The 24,801-nt window shown below is 35.1% G+C and overlaps 1 protein-coding gene across 1 annotated transcript; it reads right to left on the bottom strand.

Moving 5' to 3' along the window:
* Positions 1–2,368: 2,368 nt before the first annotated feature.
* On the bottom strand, positions 2,369–24,643 carry LOC110466495 (E3 ubiquitin-protein ligase RFWD2-like). Its single transcript, XM_021523024.1, has 22 exons — positions 24,301–24,643; positions 21,535–21,594; positions 21,293–21,390; positions 19,340–19,404; positions 18,378–18,494; positions 17,450–17,518; positions 16,227–16,286; positions 16,010–16,051; positions 14,929–15,015; positions 14,100–14,208; positions 13,765–13,900; positions 13,363–13,423; positions 12,654–12,736; positions 11,651–11,759; positions 11,003–11,084; positions 10,580–10,696; positions 9,327–9,444; positions 7,323–7,447; positions 6,342–6,430; positions 5,316–5,375; positions 4,742–4,786; positions 2,369–4,114 (listed from the first exon to the last, which is right to left on the bottom strand). Exons 1-22 carry the CDS (start codon positions 24,405–24,407, stop codon positions 4,097–4,099), a joined length of 1,857 nt encoding a protein of 618 aa, XP_021378699.1. The 5' UTR covers positions 24,408–24,643; the 3' UTR covers positions 2,369–4,096.
* Positions 24,644–24,801: the final 158 nt, after the last annotated feature.

The following is a 24,801-nucleotide window of genomic DNA, read 5'->3' as shown; positions in this document are numbered from 1 at the left end:
CCATTAAACAATACCACCTTGTGGGGCACTATTACTGTACTATCCATTAAACAATACTGCCTTGTGGGGCACTATTACTGTACTATCCATTACACAATACTGCCTTGTGGGGCACTACCACTATATCATCCTTAGGCAGAAATCAGAACACAGATAGTCCAAATAGTAATACAACAATTAAATATATAGGTTAATGTCATAACAGGGACTACAGTCTGATAGATCTTACCAGCTTAAAAGGCCCATTGTACCGGTTAAAACCCGAGTTGAATGAAAATAATAAATACAATGGTACATCTCATTAATCGTAAGAACCTATTGATATATGCCAACATGTGATTACCCTTGTATTGTTAGATATTTAATATCAGTTAAGTTAGAGTGATGAAGTTCCATTACTCCAGTACAGCAGGTTGTTCCGATTAATTTGCAGTTTGTCATTGTTAATATCTTGTGTAACAACTCACTAATTAAAATATACTGGATAAGAACTTATTACTACTGATGTCTTAATCTGCCTCAATTCTAAACAACATTGCCATATAGGCAGTTAGTGTAGGTGGAGACTGGGAGACAAAAGATTGAAAGTAGGAGGGGATCTAGGAGAGACAAAATATTGAAAGTAGGAGGGGATCTAGGAGAGACAAAAGATTGAAAGTAGGAGGGGATCTAGGAGAGACAAAAGATTGAAAGTAGGAGGGGATCTAGGAGAGACAAAAGATTGAAAGTAGGAGGGGATCTAGGAGAGACAAAAGATTGAAAGTAGGAGGGGATCTAGGAGAACAATTATAGTCATACATTGTGTTAATTATGTAACTGCCCTATAAAGTCTTACTCAATAACCATGTTTACCAACATATTTGTTCAGGAAGGTTTCAGTCCTCTTTAAGTGGGTACATCTAAATTCATTCTCAAATATGTATACACAGATTATTTGTATTATGTCAAACAATTGATATACTAAAACAAAAACATTTAACTCTTGGAGACAGTGTTACAAATACAAGTGTCACCTAATCCAAATAAAATAACCAAATCATCACTTTACAATTAAATACACTGCTGGTGTCACATAACATTTAAATACACTGCTGGTGTCGCTTAACATTTAAATACACTGCTGATTTCACTTAACATTATTACACTGCTGATGTCACTTAACATTAATACACTGCTGGTGTCACTTAACATTTAAATACACTGCTGGTGTCACTTAACATTTAAATACACTGCTGATGTCACTTAACATTAATACACTGCTGGTGTCACTTAACATTTAAGTATATTGCTTGTGTCACTTAACATTTATACACTGCTGGTGTCATTTAACGTTTAAATACACTGCTGGTGTCATTTAACATTTAAATACACTGCTGGTGTCACTTAACATTTAAATAAACTGCTGGTGTCACTTAACATTAATACACTGCTGGTGTCACTTAACATTAATACACTGCTGGTGTCACTTTACATTAATACACTGCTGGTGTCACTTAACATTTAAATACTCTGCTGTTGTCATTTCACATTTAAATACACTGCTGGTGTCATTTCACATTTAAATACACTGCTGATGTCATTTCATAATGAAATACTCTGCTGATGTCATTTCACATTTAAATACACTGCTGGTGTCATTTCACATTTAAATACACTGCTGATGTCATTTCACATTTAAATACACTGCTGGTGTCACTTAACATTTAAGTATATTGCTTGTGTCACTAAACATGTATACACCATTGGTGTCACTTAACAATGAAATACTCTGCTGGTGTCCTTTAACATTTAAATACACTGCTGGTGTCACTTAACATTATTACACTGCTGATGTCACTTAACATTAATACACTGCTGATGTCATTTCACATTTAAATACACTGCTGGTGTCATTTCACATTTAAATACACTGCTGATGTCATTTCACATTTAAATACACTGCTGACAGCAGGTAACATGTAAAATCACTGCTGATTTCACCTTATATTTAAATACACTGCTTGTATATGTTATTATTTATAGACTTTCATTTCTAAACCAAATTAACAGCAATAATGTTATCTTTAAGGAGGCATGGAAGTCTAGTGGTAGGACACCGGGCTTGTGACTGAAGGGTTGCGAGTTTGAGTCACGGCACTGCACTGTGTTGTATCTTTGAGCAAGATACTTTACTTAACTTGTTCCAGTCTACTCAGCTGTAAAGGATTACGTGGTTGGGTAGTGCTAGAATTGTTGAATGCTAGCCGTGAGCGCCGAAATGGCAGCACCGGCTGTACTCTCCCCAGGGAGTTGAGAAAGATATTAGCTGGTTGCAAAGGCCCTATAACTACAGATAATAATTTATGAACTGCTTTGAGACGACCTACAAACTAGGTTGTGATAAAGCAGTATATAAGAACCTCAAATTGTTATTATTATTATTGTAATTATCTCATCAGATACTACTGAATAATAAGTCTATGATGGTTTCTGTTTACAAATGGTTTTAAAATGCATTTTCTGAGCAAATGAAAAGGTTAAAACATTTCTAATGAAAACATAAAGTTGTTCACATGCTACAGTCTATCACCTACCTCAGAATTGAAGCCAATAAATAAGGACTATTTGTAACCATATGTTCTAGCAAAGTTAAAACCATACGCCTGTTTTATAAACTCAGTCCATGTAAAAATCTATACAAAAGTTTGCCTATAAAACAAACTAATAAAACAAAACAAACACACAAAAACACACACATTTACCCTCATACATATAACATAGTCTATCTCCCGTACCAGTATGACACAAACAGACACATTATATATGGTATCACTGTCACACATCCTACAGTGTTAGAAGATCTGTAATTGTCTTACATTAGAACTTTCATATCAGATTCAAATTGTCATGTCAAGCATTCCTAATTTGGCAATTTTCATAACAATCAACCACAAGTCAGAAAAATGTCTTGTTAATAGTTACCTTGGATTCACTCCAGCTGTTTACCTGCTGTGATATACACTGTCAATTTATCTGGTTATGTACCCAACATCACACACAATGATGATGTTAAATTCTAATGCTTAAGGTGTAACAACTGGCTGTGATCACTTCACTTCAGTATACAACATCTAGTTGTCAATCCTGGCTGTGATCAACTGATGACTTCAGTATACAACACCTAGTTGTCAATCATGGCTGTGATCAACTGACTTCAGTATACAACATCTAGTTGTCAATCCTGGCTGTGTTCAACTGATTTCAGTATACAACATCTAGTTGTCAATCCTAGTTGTGATCAACTGACTTCAGTATACAACATCTAGTTGTCAATCTTGGCTGTGATCAACTGACTTCAGTATAAAATATCTAGTTGTCAATCCTGGCTGTGTTCAACTCACTTCAGTATACAACATCTAGTTGTCAATCCTGGCTGTGTTCAACTCACTTCAGTATACAACATCTAGTTGTCAATCCAGGCTGTGTTTATCAGATTTAAGTATACAACATCTAGTTGTCAATCCTGGCTGTGATCAACTGACTTCAGTATACAACATATAGTTGTCAATCCAGGCTGTGTTTATCTGATTTCAGTATACAACAGCTAGTTGTCAATCCTGGCTGTGATCAACTGACTTCAGTATAAAATATCTAGTTGTCAATCCTGGCTGTGTTCAACTGACTTCAGTATACAACATCTAGTTGTCAATCCAGACTGTGTTTATCTGATTTCAGTATACAACATCTAGTTGTCAATCCTGGCTGTGATCAACTGACTTCAGTTTAAAATATCTAGTTGTCAATCCTGGCTGTCTTCAACTGACTTCAGTATACAACATCTTGTTGTCAATCCAGGCTGTGTTTATCTGATTTCAGTATACATCATCTAGTTGTCATTTCTGGCTGTGTTCGACTGACTTTAGTATACAACATCTAGTTGTCAATTCTGTCTGTCTTCGACTGACTTCAGTATACAACATCTAGTTGTCAATCCTGGCTGTGATCAACTGACTTCAGCATACAACATCTAGTTGTCAATCCTAGGTATCATCAATCTACCTCTAGTTTTCATCACTTCATTCTGTTGATTGTTCCACATTAACTATAACAGCATTTATCACACCAACTCTAGCACCTGAGAAATAAGAATATAATTATTCAGTGTGTATATAATACATGTACATTTCTATGTAATTTTAATAGGGCTACTGTGTATGTATGATAATTCAAACAGTCAGACAATATTTTGTGTTATTGTTATCACAATTGTAGTCCTTTAAGAATTGCAAACATTTCTTCTGTACTGCTACATATATATATTGGTGGGCTTATCACCAGGCATGGGCTTAATTATTTTGGGGATTAATAGGGTAACTACAGAAATGGGGTAAATCAGTGATACCTTTAAACTGCTACTCCACTGTTATACTGTCACATTAAAATAACATAGTTTTTTTTATATCATATTGCATCTTTTGTAACAATTAATTTGGTAAAATCAATGTTCGTCAACTCAGCCGCCAACAATAGTTGATGAGGGCCAGTTAACCTATGAATTATCAGATGTATTTTACATTCTTCATTACTCAATAAAGTAAAATTCATAAAAACACCTACTGACAAAGTTTGGTCAAAGTGAGAACCATACTGTTCAGAAACCAATGTACTATATGTAATCATGGATGTGATGAGAATAGTATATACAGAAACATGGGGCCTGAAAAAGGCCAGTGACTTGATCAAGCTTAACCCGATGACTTACTTTGACCGTTCCCTGACTGTTGGCTGCTACTATCACATTGGAGCCCTGTAAATGACAAAGCACACTTTAGATCTTTGCAAGTTTATGTAATCTAACACATGTTATGTGACACAAAATGTCCTATCAAAAACTAAGGTAATTTAAGGATGTACCTCCATGTGTGTTGGGTATGCATGCATGTGTGTTTATTATGCAAGTTACTTATAAATTTTACAAATTTGCAGTATGAAAATATGTTGTATCCTTGGAAATATTTGCCTGGTGAAATATTTTCTCACTGGTAATTTCGCTTTTCACATTAGAAAAATATGTTCTTTGAGGGTGAAAAGTTAACTGTGGTAAATTAAAGTACACACACCACTTCAATGAATTCATGTTCAGGAAAATAAGTGGTCCCTGAAGTTAGAGAGAACACTGACACATCATGTACTGGTGTCAACATTTCACATGGCAGGACATTCATTTAGGCAGCGTCCCACAGCCATTCTAGCTAAAATATATTCAGTTGCAGTTATTAGATTGAAGGAATTGAAGGAAGAGATCGTTTAAACTTGTCACAAAATTAAATACTTACTGGTCGCCAGGCAACAGCACTAACAAACTCATTGATTTCCTCCTCTTTCTTGTCCTTTTCCTGTAACAGATGGATAACTATGCAGTACTTTTGTTGGACAGACAACTAACAAACTTTTCAGTACAGTCTTAGGATGGGAAATAACAAATGGACAATTATGCATAACTTTTCTAGGTCAGAACTAACAAATGGACAACATTACACTTTTCCAGGGCAGGAATTTACAAAATTGACAACTATATAGAAAAGCCCTAGGAAAGGAAAAAAAGAGAAACTTTGAAGAATTATGAATTATGAATAAAATTCTCAAAACAACATAGATTTGTCTTCCATGTTTTAGACACACCTAGTAATGGAACTGCTAAAACATGGAGAGCATTGCCACTCCTCAAACCTGGTGTTTCCCGCGACAAAACACTGGAGATGATATATTTCTATTAAGCTGTGAAATGCTTCATACAGCTTTCAATGTAAATGTGGATGACAAATTGAAATGATAAATTTACAAAAAGTGTTTTATTTTGGTCAAATTGAACCATATTGAATATTCAAGTTCATATTTAGTTATGAATGCTATCTGAACGTTGTTTAATGCTTATTCACCTGTTTTGGGAATTATTTGGTATGATAGAAGTACAGGTCAGCATATTGTAGGAATTGCTTATATATTTGTTGAATAAAGAAAACAGCCATCTGCTTGTGGAAATAAGTGGGCTACAACGATAAGATGCCAACAAATGTCTCGTAACATTCAGAACTCACAAGAATAGAACCTCCTTTATATATGATTGCACTGGCATACAATGTATAGAGTAATTAATATATAGCTATCTAACTAAAAACCACAACATTATTATATAGGACCAGAACTGACAATGGACTTTGAAAGGAATTTACTTTTTCCAAACAGCAAAAACATCAATAGACCTGCAATTTTCCAGGTTGTTACTAGCTTAACTTACCAAAGCACTGCGGACTGTGTCAAACTTAAAGGTGAGTAGTTGTTTAGACAGGCCCTTAACTTACCAAAGCACTGCGGACTGTGTCAAATTTAAAGGTGAGTAGTTGTTTAGACAGGCCCTTATAATACACATACAGAGAATTATTCTCACTTCCTACAAATAGAAAAGATTAAGATTATTGATAAAACAAGAGATTTCGGTATTTGTGATTAAGAGACAGACCAAAACTACACACTTGGGAAGACATGTGACACAATATATCAATGATGTGAATCAAACAGATGAATAGCTCCTTACTTCATATTAATGCAAATAATTAATATCATCTCGTTAATAAATAATGGAAAGTAAAGTTTATTGAGCTGTGCATAGCCTTGATGGAGATTCTTCAGGTAAAAAGTTAACTTAAAACACGAGTAACCTCAGTGAAATGAAATAATCATAATTAATGTACTGTAATCAGCTATATTTTAAGATACGGTTATTTTTGGGCTAATTCCTGAGGACAGATTATTGCTATTTCAGCAAATTATTTAGGCATAACTAAACAGAGAGCTTCATATCTGTTCTTGTAAAAAAATTGAATTCAAATACTTTAAAGTTGTTTTATAAGTCATTTGAGACAAAGCCCCCCAAACGGTAACATCAAAAGTAAGGTGATTATAAAGTGATTAACAGTACTGACCAACACATTAACACTGAATAACACTTGTGTTATTTGGGTATATGTATTTAGAAATATATTATACTGCCTGAAAAAATTGCAGATTATATTTCAGTCATTTCACTGTCTTTCTGATAGGGTTAGTTAGAGCTAGGGCTAGTTATAGCAGTCTATAAATTGTATTTCACAAAATTCAAATCAGAAAAAGTTGCTACATGAATGAAACTGCCAAAGATTTGACAAGATCTGCAAATTCAAGTGCTGTATAGAACATAAAAACTTCATGGATAATTTAGTTTATTCCACACTTCATTCCAATGCATCTGTTCATAAAAAACTTGTGAAAAGGAGTGGGTAGGTTTCCAATGACAAATAACCTACCACAAGCAACGTAGTCTCCATCTGTAGCCAAACCCACAAAGTTTTTCTCGTTAATGTGCCCTTTAAATGTCTGTAGGTTTGTGGGCTTTTTTATATTCCACAGCTTAAGTTGGCTGTCTGTGGACCTGCAAGTAAATATATGTCCATGTAATAAAGAATAATGTTTCAAGGGACAGAAATTATACATTGCTTTCTAGAAACTAAATACACCCATCTACAGTGCTACAGAGTAAGGGGATATAGAGGTTTCCCAACAAGTGGTGGAGGGTTATCATGCTTTCTAACTGTTAGTTAATTTTAAATTGTGTTAACCTCTCGTCTGTAGACAATTTGAAAAGTAATTAGCTGGAGTCAGATAAACATATTAATCAACCATCACAAGTTTGGGGACCTTTTTCTCCCACAACAATAAGATATAATATCTAAAAAAACGTCCTCTTGGGAACACATCACTCCTGTTTTTGAGCGGGGAAACAATTGCTGTAAGCTATGATGTCACAATGGAAGATTACGTCGCGGAGTATTGTTACTTGACCTCATAATTAGAAGTCTGACTAATGAAATAATGTCCAGCGTGTTACCCAGTAGTGTTTACCAACTCCTTGTAGGTTTATCCTATGAGTTGGAAGAGGAGAAAACCAATAAAGATAGTGGCTGTGGGAGAACACCACTGTCACACACACAGTCTAAACAGGATCACTGAGAAAACACTAAACAGGATCACTGAGAAAACACTAAACATGATCATTGAGAAAACACTAAACAGGATCACTGAGAAAACACTAAACAGGATCACTGACAAAACACTAAACAGGATCACTGAGAAAACACAAAACAGGATCTCTGAGAAACACAAAACAGGATCACTGAGAAAACAAAAACAGGATCACTGAGAAAACACAAAACAGGATCACTGAGAAACACAAAACAGGATCACTGAGAAAACCCAAAACAGGATCACTGAGAATACACTAAACAGGATCACTGAGAAAACACTAAAGATGATCATTGAGAGAACACTAAACAGGATCACTGAGAAAACACCAAACAGGATCACTGAGAAAACACAAAACAGGATCCCTGAGAAACACAAAACAGGATCACTGAGAAAACACGTTTTTGTTACCCCTGAAATATGATATCAGTTTTTATCACCCATATATCTCTGCATATGGTAGCAGGATCCAAGAGAAAAATAAACAGAGACAAACAAGATTTTTAAAATTTGACAAAATGCTGTGGTAAAAAAGAACAAGGGAGGTATTAACATTGCAACGTTTTCAGAAAATATATTTCAATACCATTAGTGCCTTCAGAGTCAGCTTGGAATGATGGAAGTTTGATAGCATTGTATGTAAACCAGACATAATGTTTTACCTATAGCCTGCTATACTTCTCTTTGTTACTGATTAGAGGTTTACAACTGACCTTGACTAAGACTGGTTATTGTGTCCGACTTAGTAAATGTCACATCTCTGACACCACCATTAACATAGTTTCAATATAAATGTTTAACCTGTTGCTTATGTTAATTATCTGCTTTACAATACCATTCATTTACCACTTGACTATAATTGCCTTCAATGTAAAGCACTATCATAGTGGATTTCATTAAAGAGTTCCAATAAATCACCTTCAGTAGCCAAAACAGACGACATGATTTGGAGGGCTATATTGAGCTAATCTTTGACAGTGAGTTAATGATGTAATGGCATACTGTTACTCTGCGACTTCAAATTATTATATTCAAAACATTGCCATGGATGATAAGTAGCGAAGTTCAATCAGATATAGCTAATGGGCATGACAGCACTACTCTGAAATTTAAATAAATATTCACCTGAGAATTAGTTTTTTTGTATGGTATATATTTCGTGGAATGTTTCAATCCAGAAAACAGATGAAATTTAATGTCATTCAAATATTTCTGCATTACAGTAGTTCTTGAGTTGTCTCCCTCTATTTTCCGACATAACTCTAACAGGCCTTGGTGTTAATACTTACGCTGATACTATTTCTTTGGTGTTTAAAAATTTGGTGTAAGACACAGCCTTTCTGTGGCCCTTAAAGACCATCACAGCCTGTTTAGTGTTCCGTAAATCGTAGTAGTGTACACAATGATCTGGAAAGATAAACATTCTTGAAATGATAAAGAAATATGGTTATGACATGTTTTATATGATATCACTAGGAATTTCAAACTGTTTCAAACTTTTCTGTCCATTATAACATTAAAAAATACTTGTAATTTTAGCAAAGATGTTATTGGTCTTTTACGTTGCATAAAATTGGTGAAATTGTGAAATCCTCTGTAATGATTTATTTTGTTTTATCTAGCTAAAATCATTCCTTTCACTTGATGGCCATTTCCTCCACCAGTCATTTGACCAAAGTAGGCCAAAGGCTGACAAATCAAGTCCTTATTGATGACTTTTGTAAAAACTAATATGACAAACACCATTTTATTAATATTACAGATCAGTATGTTATATGGTTCCAGTCTTGTTCAGTTCTTGTGTATTCTAGAAACCAGTTGTTTCATTTTGAAAAAATGATGAGTACTTGATATGTTTTGGTTACAAGTTGAATATGAGTTAATATGGAAACAGATACAAAAAAAATGTACCTCATTACCCATAATAGACAATCTCAAAACAACATCTTTCTTATTAGCAAAAGCAGGTAAACAAAAACAATCAATGCGATTGAAAGCATGATGTTTGCATCCTAACTGTGTTTACCGAGGGAACGACTATTGAAGAAAGGATTTACCTGCTGTGGCAGAACCAAAGGCTAGGGGGTAGTGACTATCTTAGAAGATCTTACATGCAGCACCAAAAGCCAGGTGGTAGTTACTATCTTAGAAGATCTTACCTGCAGCACTAAAAGCCAAGTGGTAGTGACTATCTTAGAAGATCTTACCTGCAGCACCAGAAGCCAGGTGGTAGTGACTATCTTAGAAGATCTTACCTGCAGCACCAAAGGCTAGGTGGTAGTGACCATCTTAGAAGATCTTACCTGCAGCACTAAAAGCCAAGTGGTAGCGACCATCTTAGAAGATCTTACCTGCAGAACCAAAGGCCGGTGGTAGCGACCATCTTAGAATATATAACCTGCAGCACTAAAAGCCAGGTGGTAGCGACCATCTTAGAATATCTTACCTGCAGAACCGAAGGCCAGGTGGTAGTGACTATCTTAGAATATATAACCTGCAGCACTAAAAGCCAGGTGGTAGCGACCATCTTAGAATATCTTACCTGCAGAACCGAAGGCCAGGTGGTAGCGACTATCTGGGTTGAACTTGACACAACACACATTGGCTTTAGCCTCCAGACAGGCTATAGAGTGGTCAGCATTGGTTGACCACAACTTCACTGTAAACAGATAGAAAACAGTGTGTGAGGCTGTAAACAATGTCTTACCTATGCAGTGCTATCATAAAGGTCAACATATTATGTTTATTGGCTATTAAATATACAGAAACCATTATTGATTATTATGTTCAAGAAGCAAAATACGTTGATATAAAATTTAAGTGGTTTCAAGCTTTTTCTTTGTAAGCCTGTTTTACTGTACAGCCAATCTGACTGTTCCCACAACTGTTTGAGTGGTCTTTAAGGTGAACTTTCACAATTAGCCATTAAAAATCAGCATTTGTTTTACTTTTAATCACATCTAACCTTTGGCATCATCAGACCCAGACGCTAAAAGCTTGGGATCCATTCTGTTAAAGTCAACACTCCAGCAACGCTTTTCGTGCTCCTAAAGAATTCAAACAAACTACTTGATGATTAGTGTTACAATTACATGCACATCATTCATGTCCTTCACACAATCATAACCTGTTACACATTGCTCTAGTATTGTGACAATGGTTGACCACGACACAAACTGCTCTCCCACATGACATGACATTTTGTCCCCAATAAAGATGAGACGTCATGGAAATGTAACATTCTTTGTGAATTATTGTTTGTTTATATAAAGGGTAACATATCAAAGCACACATTGAAACATTTAGAAAACTTCAGATTTTGTCAAACATTTTTTTTGTGCATTGTTTCTTGTTGATCAAAGTAGAGTAAACACATTTATTCACCAGCATGATATCAAAATTGATGTTACACATAAATACCTCATGACACACAGTTATCAGTAGGCTTATCATATCATCTAATGTTCATTCCTTCAGGTCATAACCAACTATTTCAACAAATCACACCACTTCAGATGTAAGCTGGCATGTCGATACATACCCCAGTATACTGGACACTTTAATTTAACTGTTTTAGGTATTCATGTTACATCTCTTGAATACTACATCCTACCTGGAAGATCTTTGACTTTTGGCCGGAGAAAGCATCCCACAGGGTGATTGTGCCCTCATAATCAGAACTGGCCAGCATGTTCTTGTGATATGCACTCCAAGTCACACAACTACAGGTAAATCACAACATCATACAATTACGCACTTGTTTGTAGGGCTAACCAAATCCCCTCTTTCAACAATGCTTCCGGCCAGCGTCTGTATAACACTTTATTACTGAACAAAACTTAAGGTCACTTATAAAACTCTTCAGCCCAATTCCCCAAATTCATAACAATTGTATGACTTCATGTCAACATTGCAATTGCATCTTCATCACGTCAACAATACATTGAGGTGAAATGGGAAATCTCAACCCTCAGAGAAAGATTCTTAAGCTGCAAAACACTTGGCAAGCCTCTTGTCTGGCAACTTAAAAATCTTCTCCCTCAGGTTGAGATTAATAGAATCTCTCACCCCCTTGGGGGTGAGATAGGGGAATCTCAACCCGAGGGGGGAGGTTCTTATGTTGCAAAACACAAGGCTTTTTAATTAAAGGGGGTGAATGATTCTCTTTCTCTTACCCTGTTCTCCCAATGTGTATCATATACACAATGTAATGACAACGTTACATGCTAAATTCAGGGTTGACGTGACGTTGATGGATTGTTGACGTGACGTCATTGTATTGTTGAAGTGAAGTCATACCATTGTTATGAATAGGGGAATCCCCCCGTCTCAACCCTAGGGTGAGACAAGGAAATCTCACACCGGTAGAAGTGCGGATACACCTGTCCAGGTTAAGAGAAACCCTTATCTCACCCCTAATGGGGTAAAAGATACTATTGAACTTTCTCACTATCAGACTACACCTGTCTTTTGAGCTGGTACATGTTAACTTTACCTGATCTTTTTATGGAGTATAATTTGTTTACGATACTGCGACCAATCAATATTCAACTGGCTACTTTTGAAAATCAACCATCTCGGTTGCAAATTTAGTGTGATTACATTGTAGAAATTACCTGATTTTAGAGTTGCACACCATCTCATTGACTGGGTAGTGAATGTCAACGACATCTTTTATAACATTGCAGTATTCAAACACCTGTAAAATAAACAGAAGTTTCTACTGAAAGTATACTGGTTGTATGTGAAATTAGAATCCTAACTGCCAATCTGTCACAATGTTAATTGCTGCATTAAGTTGTGGTTATTTTACAAATACCACCAATGCCATGAACTTGTGTATTACTATGCCTCGGATTTTATCTTTGGTGATGACATTACCACCAAAAGAGGGTGATTAATTTAACAAAGATTATCAAAATGTCAAAATGCATAATAATACCACTACAACTTTTCGAGGTTTAATAATAAAAATAATTGTAATATACAACATTTATATAGCGCCCTATATAATTTGTAAAATTACTCTAAAGTGATTTAGAGTAATTGTGTTGTTGGACTAGAAAATTCCAAACTGATAACATTCTGCCAATACCGTAACAACACCTACATTGATACAGTGCCAATACCGTAACAATACCTACATTGATACAGTGCCAATACCGTAACAACACCTGCATTGATACAGTGCCAATACCGTAACAACACTTACATTGATACAGTGCCAATACCATAACAACACCGACATTGATACAGTGCCAATACCGTAACAACACCTACATTGATACAGAAAACTGTATGATTTAGTGTAACAGTCCTTCTTACCTTGATACGCTTCGTCACACCCGCTATAGCAAAATAATCACAGTCTCTGTCAAACTCAATGCTGAAACATAAACTTATACTTTCACAGTTGTAGGCATCCTGGAAATAAATGGTCCAAGTATTTTGTACTCATGCAATAATGACAAAAATAAACATTTGTCTCAAATACTCAGCAGTAACAAATATTAATGCATTCCATTTTCCAACACTCAACAATAACAAATCATCACAACTTTGGGAAATGACTTGATGACTACATAATATGTACTGTACAGGTATACAGGTCGTACCCCAGTTAATTATACTTGATGAGTCACTTCAGGGAAACACAAACTAATTTAACAACCAGAGCAAGTGCACAAGACAAGAAGAACAGACATTAGGCTGTTTGTGTATATGTACCTGGATACTATACTGGAGCCACTGTAGAAGTCACTGGCGTAGCTGAGTGTGGCTAGGGGCCTAAAGGAACTAAATCTGGTGAACTTTGAAAGACTTTCCGTAAACTCTCCAAGTCCTTCTTCATTTTCCCCTCCAGCTGATAGATAAAATTGGCAATTCATTTTCATGACCAGTAAAACCTGATATTCAAGAACAGTAATACAGTACATGCAATATATATTTAAAAAAAATTGCAGTAAAAATGTAAGCCTTGGAAACAGACTGTATTCATATTTTACTGGTAATTAGTTGAGAAAATCTTTTACACTCAAGGGTAGCTGACATTGTGAACTCACTTAGTATTTCCCTCTGTCTTACAGAGAAGTAACACTGCTCCAGGTCATCAAAGTGTTGGCTGACCTTCTTCTTCCTAGCTGCCATCGTCGTATTTAACCACTTGCCAGCCTGTAGGTGACAAGTCATAAATAGGTTTGTCATACATACTACATTTGATGCTGTAAACATAATGTATTACTTGACTGATCAGCATCTTGTCTACAGTTCCAAGTCTACCTAATCCAATCACTTGTCTTATTGGTTCTGTTAGTTTAACAACTTTCACATATTGATGCTGCACACAAGTATACTGAACAAAAACGACACTACTGTTTAACAAAATTTGCTGAAATAGACACAAATGTAAACTCTCAGACAGATTAACTGCTTTATTAATGGGGAATTCAACATAAGAGTGGGATAAATAGACCTTCACATCTCCATTTCAGTGGGAAAATAGTCAGAATACAAGGTATATTAATTGAGGGAAAATGTGTCTAACTTAAGGTCTAGCCCATTATCATCCTGTTGTTTAACTGTACTTGGTACCCTGATTACAGCTCTCCTGACTGTCTTTGATGGTGAGAGAGGCGACAAGGTATGGAGAAGGTTGCTCACATTTCTGTAACCTCATTTCTGTCACTACTGAAGCTTTTCATCACTGTCTTAGTCAGAGTGAGAACTGACAATAAGGAGCGGAGAGTTACTTCAGGATTGTCTATGTCAGAGTTAGGAGTGACAATCAGAGATGGAGGGAGTTATTCACTTTTTTTGCTACCTCTGAATGATTTCCATGTAGGTAAGATTTGTAGTGAGAAGTGACAAAAAGGGAAGGAAAGTGTTACGTACATTTTTGCTGCCATTGAAGCCTTCCTGACTGCCCATGTCAGAGTCCGAGGCTATGGAGGGATCAAACCCGTTGGGCACCAAATGGTCCTGGATAAATAATGAAGGTCTTTTTAGACAAGGATTTATCATGCATCAAAATAATGTATTTACACTGTAACCCTCTTATGAATGAAAGTATTACTCCCATTCAAATGTTCACACTTGACTGATAAAATACCTATTCCACACGTGAGAGTGAGGGCATTAAATATTTCTGAGTCAGCAGTATTCATTTTATCATTAGTGAAATTTCAATATTAAACAAAGGATTCCAATTTAACATGGTATGAACTATTGTTCTTGTTGTCCAAATTTTTGTTTACTATTAGATCACAAAACAAAAATGTGATGATTAAGTATTAAACAAATATGGTAGATGAAATGGATGCTACAATCATAGTTTGCATATAATCAGTTTGTAACTATTGGACTTGACATCAGGCATGACAACATACACGGCCCAATATCATGTCAACCTTCATTTGTAGCTTGATTTCATGTCAACCTTCATTTGTAGCTTGATTTAATGTGAACCTTCATTTGAAGCTTGATCTCATATCAAACTTCATTTGAAGCTTGATCTAATGTCAACCTTCATTTGTAGCTTGAACTAATTTCAACCTTCATTTGAAGCTTGATCTGATGTCAGCCTTCATTTTAAGCTTGATCTAATGTCAACCTTCATTTGAAGCTTGAACTAATGTCAACCTTCATTTGAAGCTGGACCTCATGTTAATCTTCATTAGTAAAGGAAATATAGCTGTTTGATGATATGTCCAGTGGTTTATTAATTTTATCAGTATATGGTAGCGCTGTTATACGTGTTACATATAAAGAAGGATTAATTACATTTTACAGACAAACTTTAAATTATGATCTTTAATCAATACAGGTAATAGTGGTCTAACACTATGCCACTCATTAAACGGAGAGATATAGCAAAGCCGGGATTGTATTATCTGAATCCAAATTAACTACGTTCCTTACAACTTGAAGGATTTAATAGAAAGCCTTTTTCCCTCTCTCACAAAATAGTACTTACTGGTGTAAAGGGATATTTCCTTCTGTGTTCTGAGATCATCATCTGTAGAAGTAATAATAACTAAGTTTATTGCATAAAACATAAACAATACTAAAAAAAAATTCACATATAGAAATATTTCTTCTGCTGTCGTGAAACAGGTAAGCATTGTAGGCATATAAGTGATTGATAATATTACAATACCATGAGTTTCAATTATTCCAGAAAGATATCTCACCTCTACTTTTTTGGTGTCTTCATCAATAACAGCAAGTTCTCTCGTTAATTGGTCTATATGCTAAAAGATAGATACAAATATTGGGTACATATGCACCGATCATAAAACAGACATTAGGTACAGGTGACAATTTGAATTTTACCTGCACCCCTATATATACTCAAGTACAGGTATAACAACCTATTGGTAATGATGTTGGACACTTTATAAAAAGTTAAAAAATAACCAGTACATATATCACAATTAAAATTTGGGTTTTAGTCTAATCACAGGAACAGACCCTACACTTATAATAAAAATCCTTTCTTATCATATAAAGCGCTTCATCTCAGATATATATATATGGCAATGTGTACAGACTTCACAATACTTGTCTTGTACTATTCCTCATAAGTTAATGTTCAAATTAACTTGTTTGTCATACTCATTATTTTGGGCTGTGTAGCTATGTAATGGAGTGGGCAACACAAAAGAAATTATGGAAGCTACAAAGTATTTCAAGGATCATAACCACTGGACACCACAGATATCAAATGAGCATCAGAAGTTTGGCTTGGAAAAAGATGTCCAGTTTGAAAAGGAGGACTTTGCAATGTATTTACTTTATAGGACCCCCAAACATAGGAGATAGAGTGTTAAATGATAAAACAAATAGTTCTGATCCATCATCGAAGATCTTTTAATCAGATCTAACTTGGCATACATTTCTAGTTGTGATAGTGGTGATTGAAGTGGGTTTTACTGTTTTGTCTCTCCAAAGAAATATGATGTGTCAATTTCAATCGTCATGCAGCACACAATCAACCATTAATTGCTACTAATACATACATGGCTTAATAGGAATCAACATAATGCCCTGTTCAACAGCACACTGAAAAACATCATTATGACTTTAGCTTGAGAAGTTACATTGTACACCTGTCAAGCACTATACATAAAATGCCCTTGAGATGGAAGTTAGTTGTGCACCCTGTCGAGGTGTTATGCCGTTTCAATCCAATATCTATAGCTATTTAAATGTTAGGTTCAGACAGAAATTGAACAGCTGACATTTAGTTTCAGTTTGATATGATACAAATCTGACGGAGTACATAAATTACACTGTAATGAATATGTGTTCAGCCATTAATAAGTTATGACCTAGATGTAGGTAAACAGATGAACAGACATTGTACAAACATATATAGCCCCGCAGTTTTTCCGGTCTTCAAAAACTCTCTTACCTCTTGTTTCTTTAAACGGATTTGTTGTAAAAATTCTTTCAATATAAGGTTTTGTGCCAAAGTGCCATCCTGAAAATAGACAGTATACAATAAGTGCACAATAATCAGTGTTATTGATTTTTTTTATAATGTTTTCTGTTCCTGCCATTAAAGTTTGGATTACATGGCCTATTTACTGTTATCAGTTGTAAGTTTTACCTTGCTAAATAAAATAAAAATATTGCCAATTGCTGAAGCTGAATTTCCCCCATCCAACCGCTATAAAGATAAAAATCAAACTGAAACAAATATTTCCAATTTAGATAATTAATATCCTTAAATAGATTACAGGGCATGCATTTAAGCCATTCCCATATAGTTTTAAGCACAGAACTTGGAATAGACAGCAAACATTTATTCAAGATGCCCATTTCACATATACACCGAGATCCCATTTACATCACAACCTTTTCAGTATCACTGACACCATATGCTATTAAGGTAACAGTTAATTATAATAATTTCTTGGGTTCATACCTAGAAGAACATCTGGTAAAGATGTTCAATACCCAACACCAGGGTCAACCCTTTTTCATATTTGTGTTCTTGCTATGAAAATGAATTACATTTGCTTGAAAAAATGTAAAACTGATCTGTTCTGCCAGTTATAAAGTTGATGTTAACAGATAAATATCTGTCATTGTAACTGAATTATGAATCTCCCCAAAGCTCCCTCGGTGAAGCAACAACCAATACATTCATATAGACATACAAAGCTAACAACTGGTTTATTTACTGTGGGATGAGAAACAATATTTTAACTGTTACTATATACACAGAAAACCACTTCATTTAGTGGTCCTGTTCTCATCAAATTGCTCAGTATTTCACTCTTATACATCATTCAGTTTCCGAGTAAGCTGATTACAGGTACTTAGTCCCTCCTTACCGCCTCTAACAACTGTTTTTTGTGGTGTAGTAAGGACAGCAGCTGATTGACATGGGGAAGGTCAAGGTTGTCCTCTGTCACAAGCTCACAGAGGTCAGAGCCAACTCCCGGAGAATTCTGTAAGAAGTAAAACAGCCTGTACTTAATCTGGGTCAAGTAAGCTAGCTAATAAGTGTACATCATAAGGCAGATATCATTACCTGTTATATAATTCTACACACATCAACGCTGATCAGTATCCTATATAATAGGGATATAAACTCACTTTGAAGTACATTCTGTAATGCTTCACTTATTATCTTTTTAATTCAGCAACTGGAACATTTTTTTCATAATACAAGAAAACTAATCCCAAACCCATCCTTCATGATAATGAAAATGTCTTACACTAAGAAAAATAATGTTAACAGCTGCAGTTATATTTGGTCTATTTTACTGAACATTAATGCATGTAATGTAATAAATTTGAATAATGTCACACAGTCATAGTCTAAAATATTTATTTTTCATTATAGAAATCTTAACGTATGGAATATGATTTGAAATAATACATACAGCACAGAAATGGAACTGTACTTTTTTTTTTGAAATACCATAAAACATATAGTGTTTTATATGAACATAAGCAAAACCAAATGCAAGGGACTGCAATGTTTTACAGATCTGTCCTATACTTCTATATGTGTAACCAATCACATACATACACAATACATCTCCAGCACACACGCATAGGGAGATATTAGCCAGGTAGCATAGGACTAGTAGTTAGCGCCTGATAAGGCAGCTCCTGCGAATTCCTCACATATTGTATATCCTAATTGTATTAATTTTATATCTATGTACTGTAAAGTGCTTTAGAGTGGCTTATGTTAGCTAGAGCGCTATATCAAATGTTGTATATTATTATGAGACGCTAATTTTGAAAATGCTAGCACTATCACTGATACACATGTACACAGTACCTGTTGGTCCATTTTCATCTTCTTTTCATCCAGCCTCCCCCTGTGTTTCAGCACCAGTTCATTTACTGTAAACAAACAGACATACAAGGGTCAACTTATTTACTCAATGGAAACAATCAAGTCGTATACTGTAAATCAAGAACTTATTATTTGTTTTTACTGTAATTAGGCAGCCAAATCACATATTTACTCCAAACTGTAGCCATATATGCTATCAGTTCATTTATTGCAGACAAATAAACTGTTGATTTACTGTGAACAAAGTGTCAAACAATCAGCACATTTATAATTTACTGATCATCATGAGGCAGACATCCTGAAAACTGAAAAACCAGCAAAATAGACAAATAATGTTTTTACTATATATAGACTGAGTGACAGACAACCAGATAATTTATTATCTACTGTAGACAGATGAAAAACAATCAGTTAATGTATTGAAGATTTTTTTTTAATATGAATTCGATCATTTTACAACTGAAGACAAACAACAAGCTTGTCTGAATAGAAATACAACACAAGTAATTTAATTGTAATTTAAGGAAATACTTTTCATGCAATATCCTTATTATCTGTAATTATACATATTTATACAAAAGGATTAAGAAATCTATTAATTTTGTTCTCACAGCTTAAGATACATGTATAAGATTTTAATGACAATGTATTTCAATAACACTTCATTTCCATGTATTACATAGAATCGAGGTCCAACAGGCCATGGTCAGGCAGTTAGAAGTATATATGTTTAAGACCACTGAATTTTGACTATTCCGATATATTGTGTGCATACCAGAAATGTAGTAGTGTATACCATTACTTACCGGTACATGTATACAATACACATCACTGGAACATCATTTCCCAGTGAATATTGTCCTTTAAATGAATCACTGATAACACTTTATCTCTATTAGAACTAGAAATCAGTTGTTTGACATTAAGTTTGTTACAGCTGTTGGTGACAGACAGCTGAGCGTTTGGGAAAAGTTTGACATTTACAGTAGCATGTTAAGTAGTGTTTATCACACTATATAGATCTAGCATACAGCTGTATCTCTTTCCTATATATTACACATAACATCAAATCAAGAAATAAAAAGTCTAGGAGGTTTCTGTATCACCCACCATTTATTTAAATGGTGCCACTAGCAAACTTCGGCTTTTAATATTCAAATGCTGGAGAAGAAGTCTTCGGAGTTTTCAACACTTTTGATCACTGTGACCTTGAAAATTTGTCAAAGTAATTTATTATGAAATTGGATAGGCAAACAAAGCCCTTCAGGCTATCAAGCTACCGGGTACATACAAATCATCAGGGTTCCAGCCTTGCAGTTTGTTGGAGAAGACTCAAATTTTCAACACTTTATGACCATGAGCATATAGGGTGATGTACTCACATGTGTCAGCACATTGACATTAACTGTACGTTTTTAATACTTTTGATCCCTGTGACCTGGAAAGTCATCACTCAAGATTTCACTTCTTTCATCTTGAAAGTGGGTAAATTGGTCAAATCTTGTAGTACTTTGTCCATATCTAAGCTAGGGGATAAATACCATCACTTGCACCGTCATTGTTCTTTGAAAGAATTTTAAGTTTACACATTTGACCCATATTACATTGAAAGCGGTCAAGATCTTTCATTTAAACATATTTGTTAGCAATTGTCTACAACACAGTAATCCATATAAATGTAACAGGAAAGAGAATAGTGTGCTTCCACCGGGGAACGAATCCTCGATCTCCAGGTTCCTAGCTAGTCGGACACTCTACCACTGATCATGAGCTAAAGGGAAATTCCCTTTAGCTCGAAGCTAGAAGGCGACCTTAACCTATGTACAATTAAAACCTGCAACATAAAGAACCCTCACTTTAGGCTTTATGGGTCTCAATGCGAGAAATGAAAAAAATAACAAATATGAAAAGAAAAGTTTGTCCAGGTCCACATACCAGTGAAGTTAGGAAAGAGCTGCTGGATGCTGTCGATGACAAAGTTACACTTTGGACATCTGTTACTCTGCTCCAGGCTCTGTTTTATACACTTGTAGCTATAAAATAAATCATTCCAGTTATCACTTTTAGCTACACTGAATGTTACTGATATTGATATTATAAACTTCTTACATGTTACATGTATGTATTTAACACAATTTTATTTTCACAACTTCAACCATAGATGATAAACAACTTACCAGAATGTGTGCCCACATTTTGTCATATGAGCTTCTTCTATCAGGTCAAAACAAATTGGACTGAAAAGATATTTTTTTCAGAATGAGTGATTTTAGTAAACAACTCTGCAGCACTTTCGACTCAATATTATAACACATATATTAATACATATGAAAATTGACAACATGCAGGAATATCAATTAAATACAACTTCATAGCTATACAATACAATATACATACTACATTTACTAACAAGAGTACCGCTGGGCGGAACAAAATAAGCCCGTCGAATGCCATATAGTGTTATATACCTGCTTACATTGAAATAAGATCTGCATCATTCTAAGAGTGGTTAGCTGATATGCTATAAAAAATGTAGGAGAAATTCTTCAGACAAAAAATCAAATACTGAAATGAACAAAAGGCAATAAATTTTGCAAAAATCGTCGAATCAAAATTCTTTTAAGGGAAACACAACTTCATATCATGAATATAATGTATAACAATGCAAGTTTCAAAGAGATCGGTCGAAAAATGTAGGAGGAGATCTCCGGACAAAATTCAAATACTGAAATGAACAAAGCGCAATAACTTTTGGAAAATTGTTGAATCGAAATTATTTTATGGAAAACACAACTTCATATCATGATTATAATGTATGGCAAGTTTCAAATAGATCAGTTGAAAAAATGTAGGAGGGGATTGCCGGACAAACAAAGTTTACGCCCGACAGACAAAGCCATACCATAATACTACCGTCAAATTTGACGGTCGTATAAAAACACCACTGGTAGAAGTAAAAAGGCTATCCTGAAGTAGAGTTAGGCATGCACAGATTTTTCTCATTCAAATTATGAAATTAAAAGCTACAATAAAATTGTCAATGTGTGGATTTTCAAACTTTGCCAGAAACATTTAACTATGTTACGTTGTGAATGTACTAAAAATGAATCATTCAATTTTTGACAGCCATTGCAATTTGTAAGTCAAAGGAGACCTATCTCATAAGAACATGCTGTCCTCCAATTTGTTGCCCAATCTAACATGCTATTTTTGATTCCCCTTACTTATTTGCACACAACAGTAAAACATAGAGGTCATTTTGACATAAAACATGGTCATGGGTTTTTCTGTTTCCTTTGCATGCTTCCATCCGGGACAACAAGAGTGATTAAGGATCCTTGTCCTAGTGCACTGTGGTTATTCCTAATGGCTATATTCAGTAACCTCCCCTTATAAATAACTTCTGTTTGGATAAAACGGTAGCACTGTTTTGGGAGGCCACTTCTATTGACCAGGTACGTCGCTCAATAGGTTAGAACGATTAGTATAACAATCTGAAGTTGAGTATTCAAATCCCACTAATATTTTTTTTACACTCAGAACTTCCATATTTATAAATTTCATATCTATTATTTTTATGTCCAGCAAAGTATGGTTTTCTTTTCACAAATGATTTATCAAAGCTCTAGTCATGCAGCCCCCACCCCCACACACTTATCTACAGTTTCAAGTAGTCTGGTATGGAAATCCTTAATAATAATTTATAAAGACACCTATAGTACCATTGTCACTGCTGACAAAGTCACATTATGTATGAAGTTCTGTGGTCTTTAGTTCACCGAGATGTGTATCATTGTCCATGTCACATACATCATATTCTGCATAAACCTACTACCGGGTATTACTTATTTTGTCTGGGAGTACCTCTGGGATGCTCCCCCGATGGTGCAGTGTTGCATGCTAGAACTGGGTCTTAGAATTATGGCCCTTTGTTCAACATGTGTCACTTAGGCATTGAGGTTAATAATATGTAAACATCTCATACTCAGTCATCTAGACCTATACAAATACCAAATTTTGTATCTGCATGATTGTAACCTCTTAGAATGATTTGGTTTAGTTTGGTTTAGTATTGATTAACGTCCTATCAACAGCTATGGTAAGTTAAGGACAGCCTCCCGTGTGCAAGATGCATGCGTGTGTGTTTTGAGAGACTGCAATATGAAGGAATGTCATGTACTGTTCTGTCTTGTCTGGTTTCATGTTCCACTACAGTATATATGTGAGACACGGTAGTCTAGTGGTAGGACACCAGACTTGTGACCGAAGGGTTGCACGTTCGATTCACAGCATGGCACTGTGTTGTATCCTTGAGCAAGATACTTTACTTCGCTTGTTCCAGTCTACTTAGCTGTAAATCACCCAAAGACCTGTTCCTGTGCCTTAAGCTTGATGTTTTACCCATTGCTACATGCATAAGCAAGTTTGTGTGCTGAAAATAGACAGGCATAGAAACTAGGCACAAATGGTGTGACGACAGGATTGAATACTAAGCGGTCATTGTAAAGAACAATATTGCAATCTAACTTTTCAGGTAAAGTTAAAGACTAACAATGTTAAGCACATTTTTGGTTATTTTTTCTCCAATTCACTTACTCAACAAACTTCACATTTAGAGTTCAGAAACTGGTCACCTATGCCCAACATGTACCAGTTATATATCCTCCTCCAACAGGTAGGAATTGCAGATGCATACTAACCTTACTGGGATGCATTTACATAAATAACATTATATGTATGCAATAGAAAGGAAGCAGTGAAAAGAATATATATCAATATGTGCCATTGCAGTCGATCGAACGCAAACCTCAGACTCAGTTGGAAGCTGTATCACGTGCAGTGTCAGCGAGTTCTAAATATTATGCATATATATCCATTGTAATTGCATAATTATATTGCTTAATTTTGAAACAATGCATTTATAAATTCAAGGAAATGCGCACCAAACGTAGTCATTGTCTTTGTCTTCGTATGATCCGCTTATTCCACTGTAAACAGGTGGTTGTTGTCGTTTTCTTCTCCGACCGGTTTGTGGTGTTCTTGCAGCCATTGTCAATCAATGGAAATGCCTGTCATTCTTGAAATGTGCACGATGTTTTGGAAAATACAATATGCATGTTAGTGCCACAAACTTTACAGTTGCATACTGCAACAGATTTATGAGTCGGAATAAATCAACATGAATGTTTTTCCACAAAGCTGGTTGCACACGAGAGTAACATTTACTGAAATAATAAATACGCTTGATGTCCAAATAACCCGAGGAAATGTTTACCGTGTGAACCCTTTTCCTGTACGCATGCGTAGTGAATTCATGAAAATGTCATTGATAAAAAACACCAAAAAACCTGAATAAGTCGAAGAAGGAATTCAACATTAAGAACATTGATAAATTAGACAAGAAAATAGCAATCAATAATCTCAAAAGAACGGAAATGTGTTGA

Source organism: Mizuhopecten yessoensis, unplaced genomic scaffold, assembly GCF_002113885.1.
Source record: "Mizuhopecten yessoensis strain PY_sf001 unplaced genomic scaffold, ASM211388v2 scaffold1673, whole genome shotgun sequence".
Classification (NCBI taxonomy): Eukaryota; Metazoa; Mollusca; class Bivalvia; order Pectinida; family Pectinidae; genus Mizuhopecten; species Mizuhopecten yessoensis.
Note: the sequence above shows the minus strand (reverse complement) of the source record. Positions and strands in the feature narration are given on the sequence as shown.

What these genes read in the sequence shown, in the direction of transcription:
- LOC110466495 (XM_021523024.1), bottom strand. Translation starts at nt 24,407, where the DNA reads ATGGCTGCAAGAACACCACAAACCGGTCGGAGAAGAAAACGACAACAA. An exon ending in TCCGTTTAAAGAAACAAGAG is followed by an intron (nt 16,287 to 17,449) that starts GTAAGAGAGTTT and finishes TCTATCTTTTAG; the next exon opens with CATATAGACCAATTAACGAG. An exon ending in GTGTGACGAAGCGTATCAAG is followed by an intron (nt 12,737 to 13,362) that starts GTAAGAAGGACT and finishes TTTATTTTACAG; the next exon opens with GTGTTTGAATACTGCAATGT.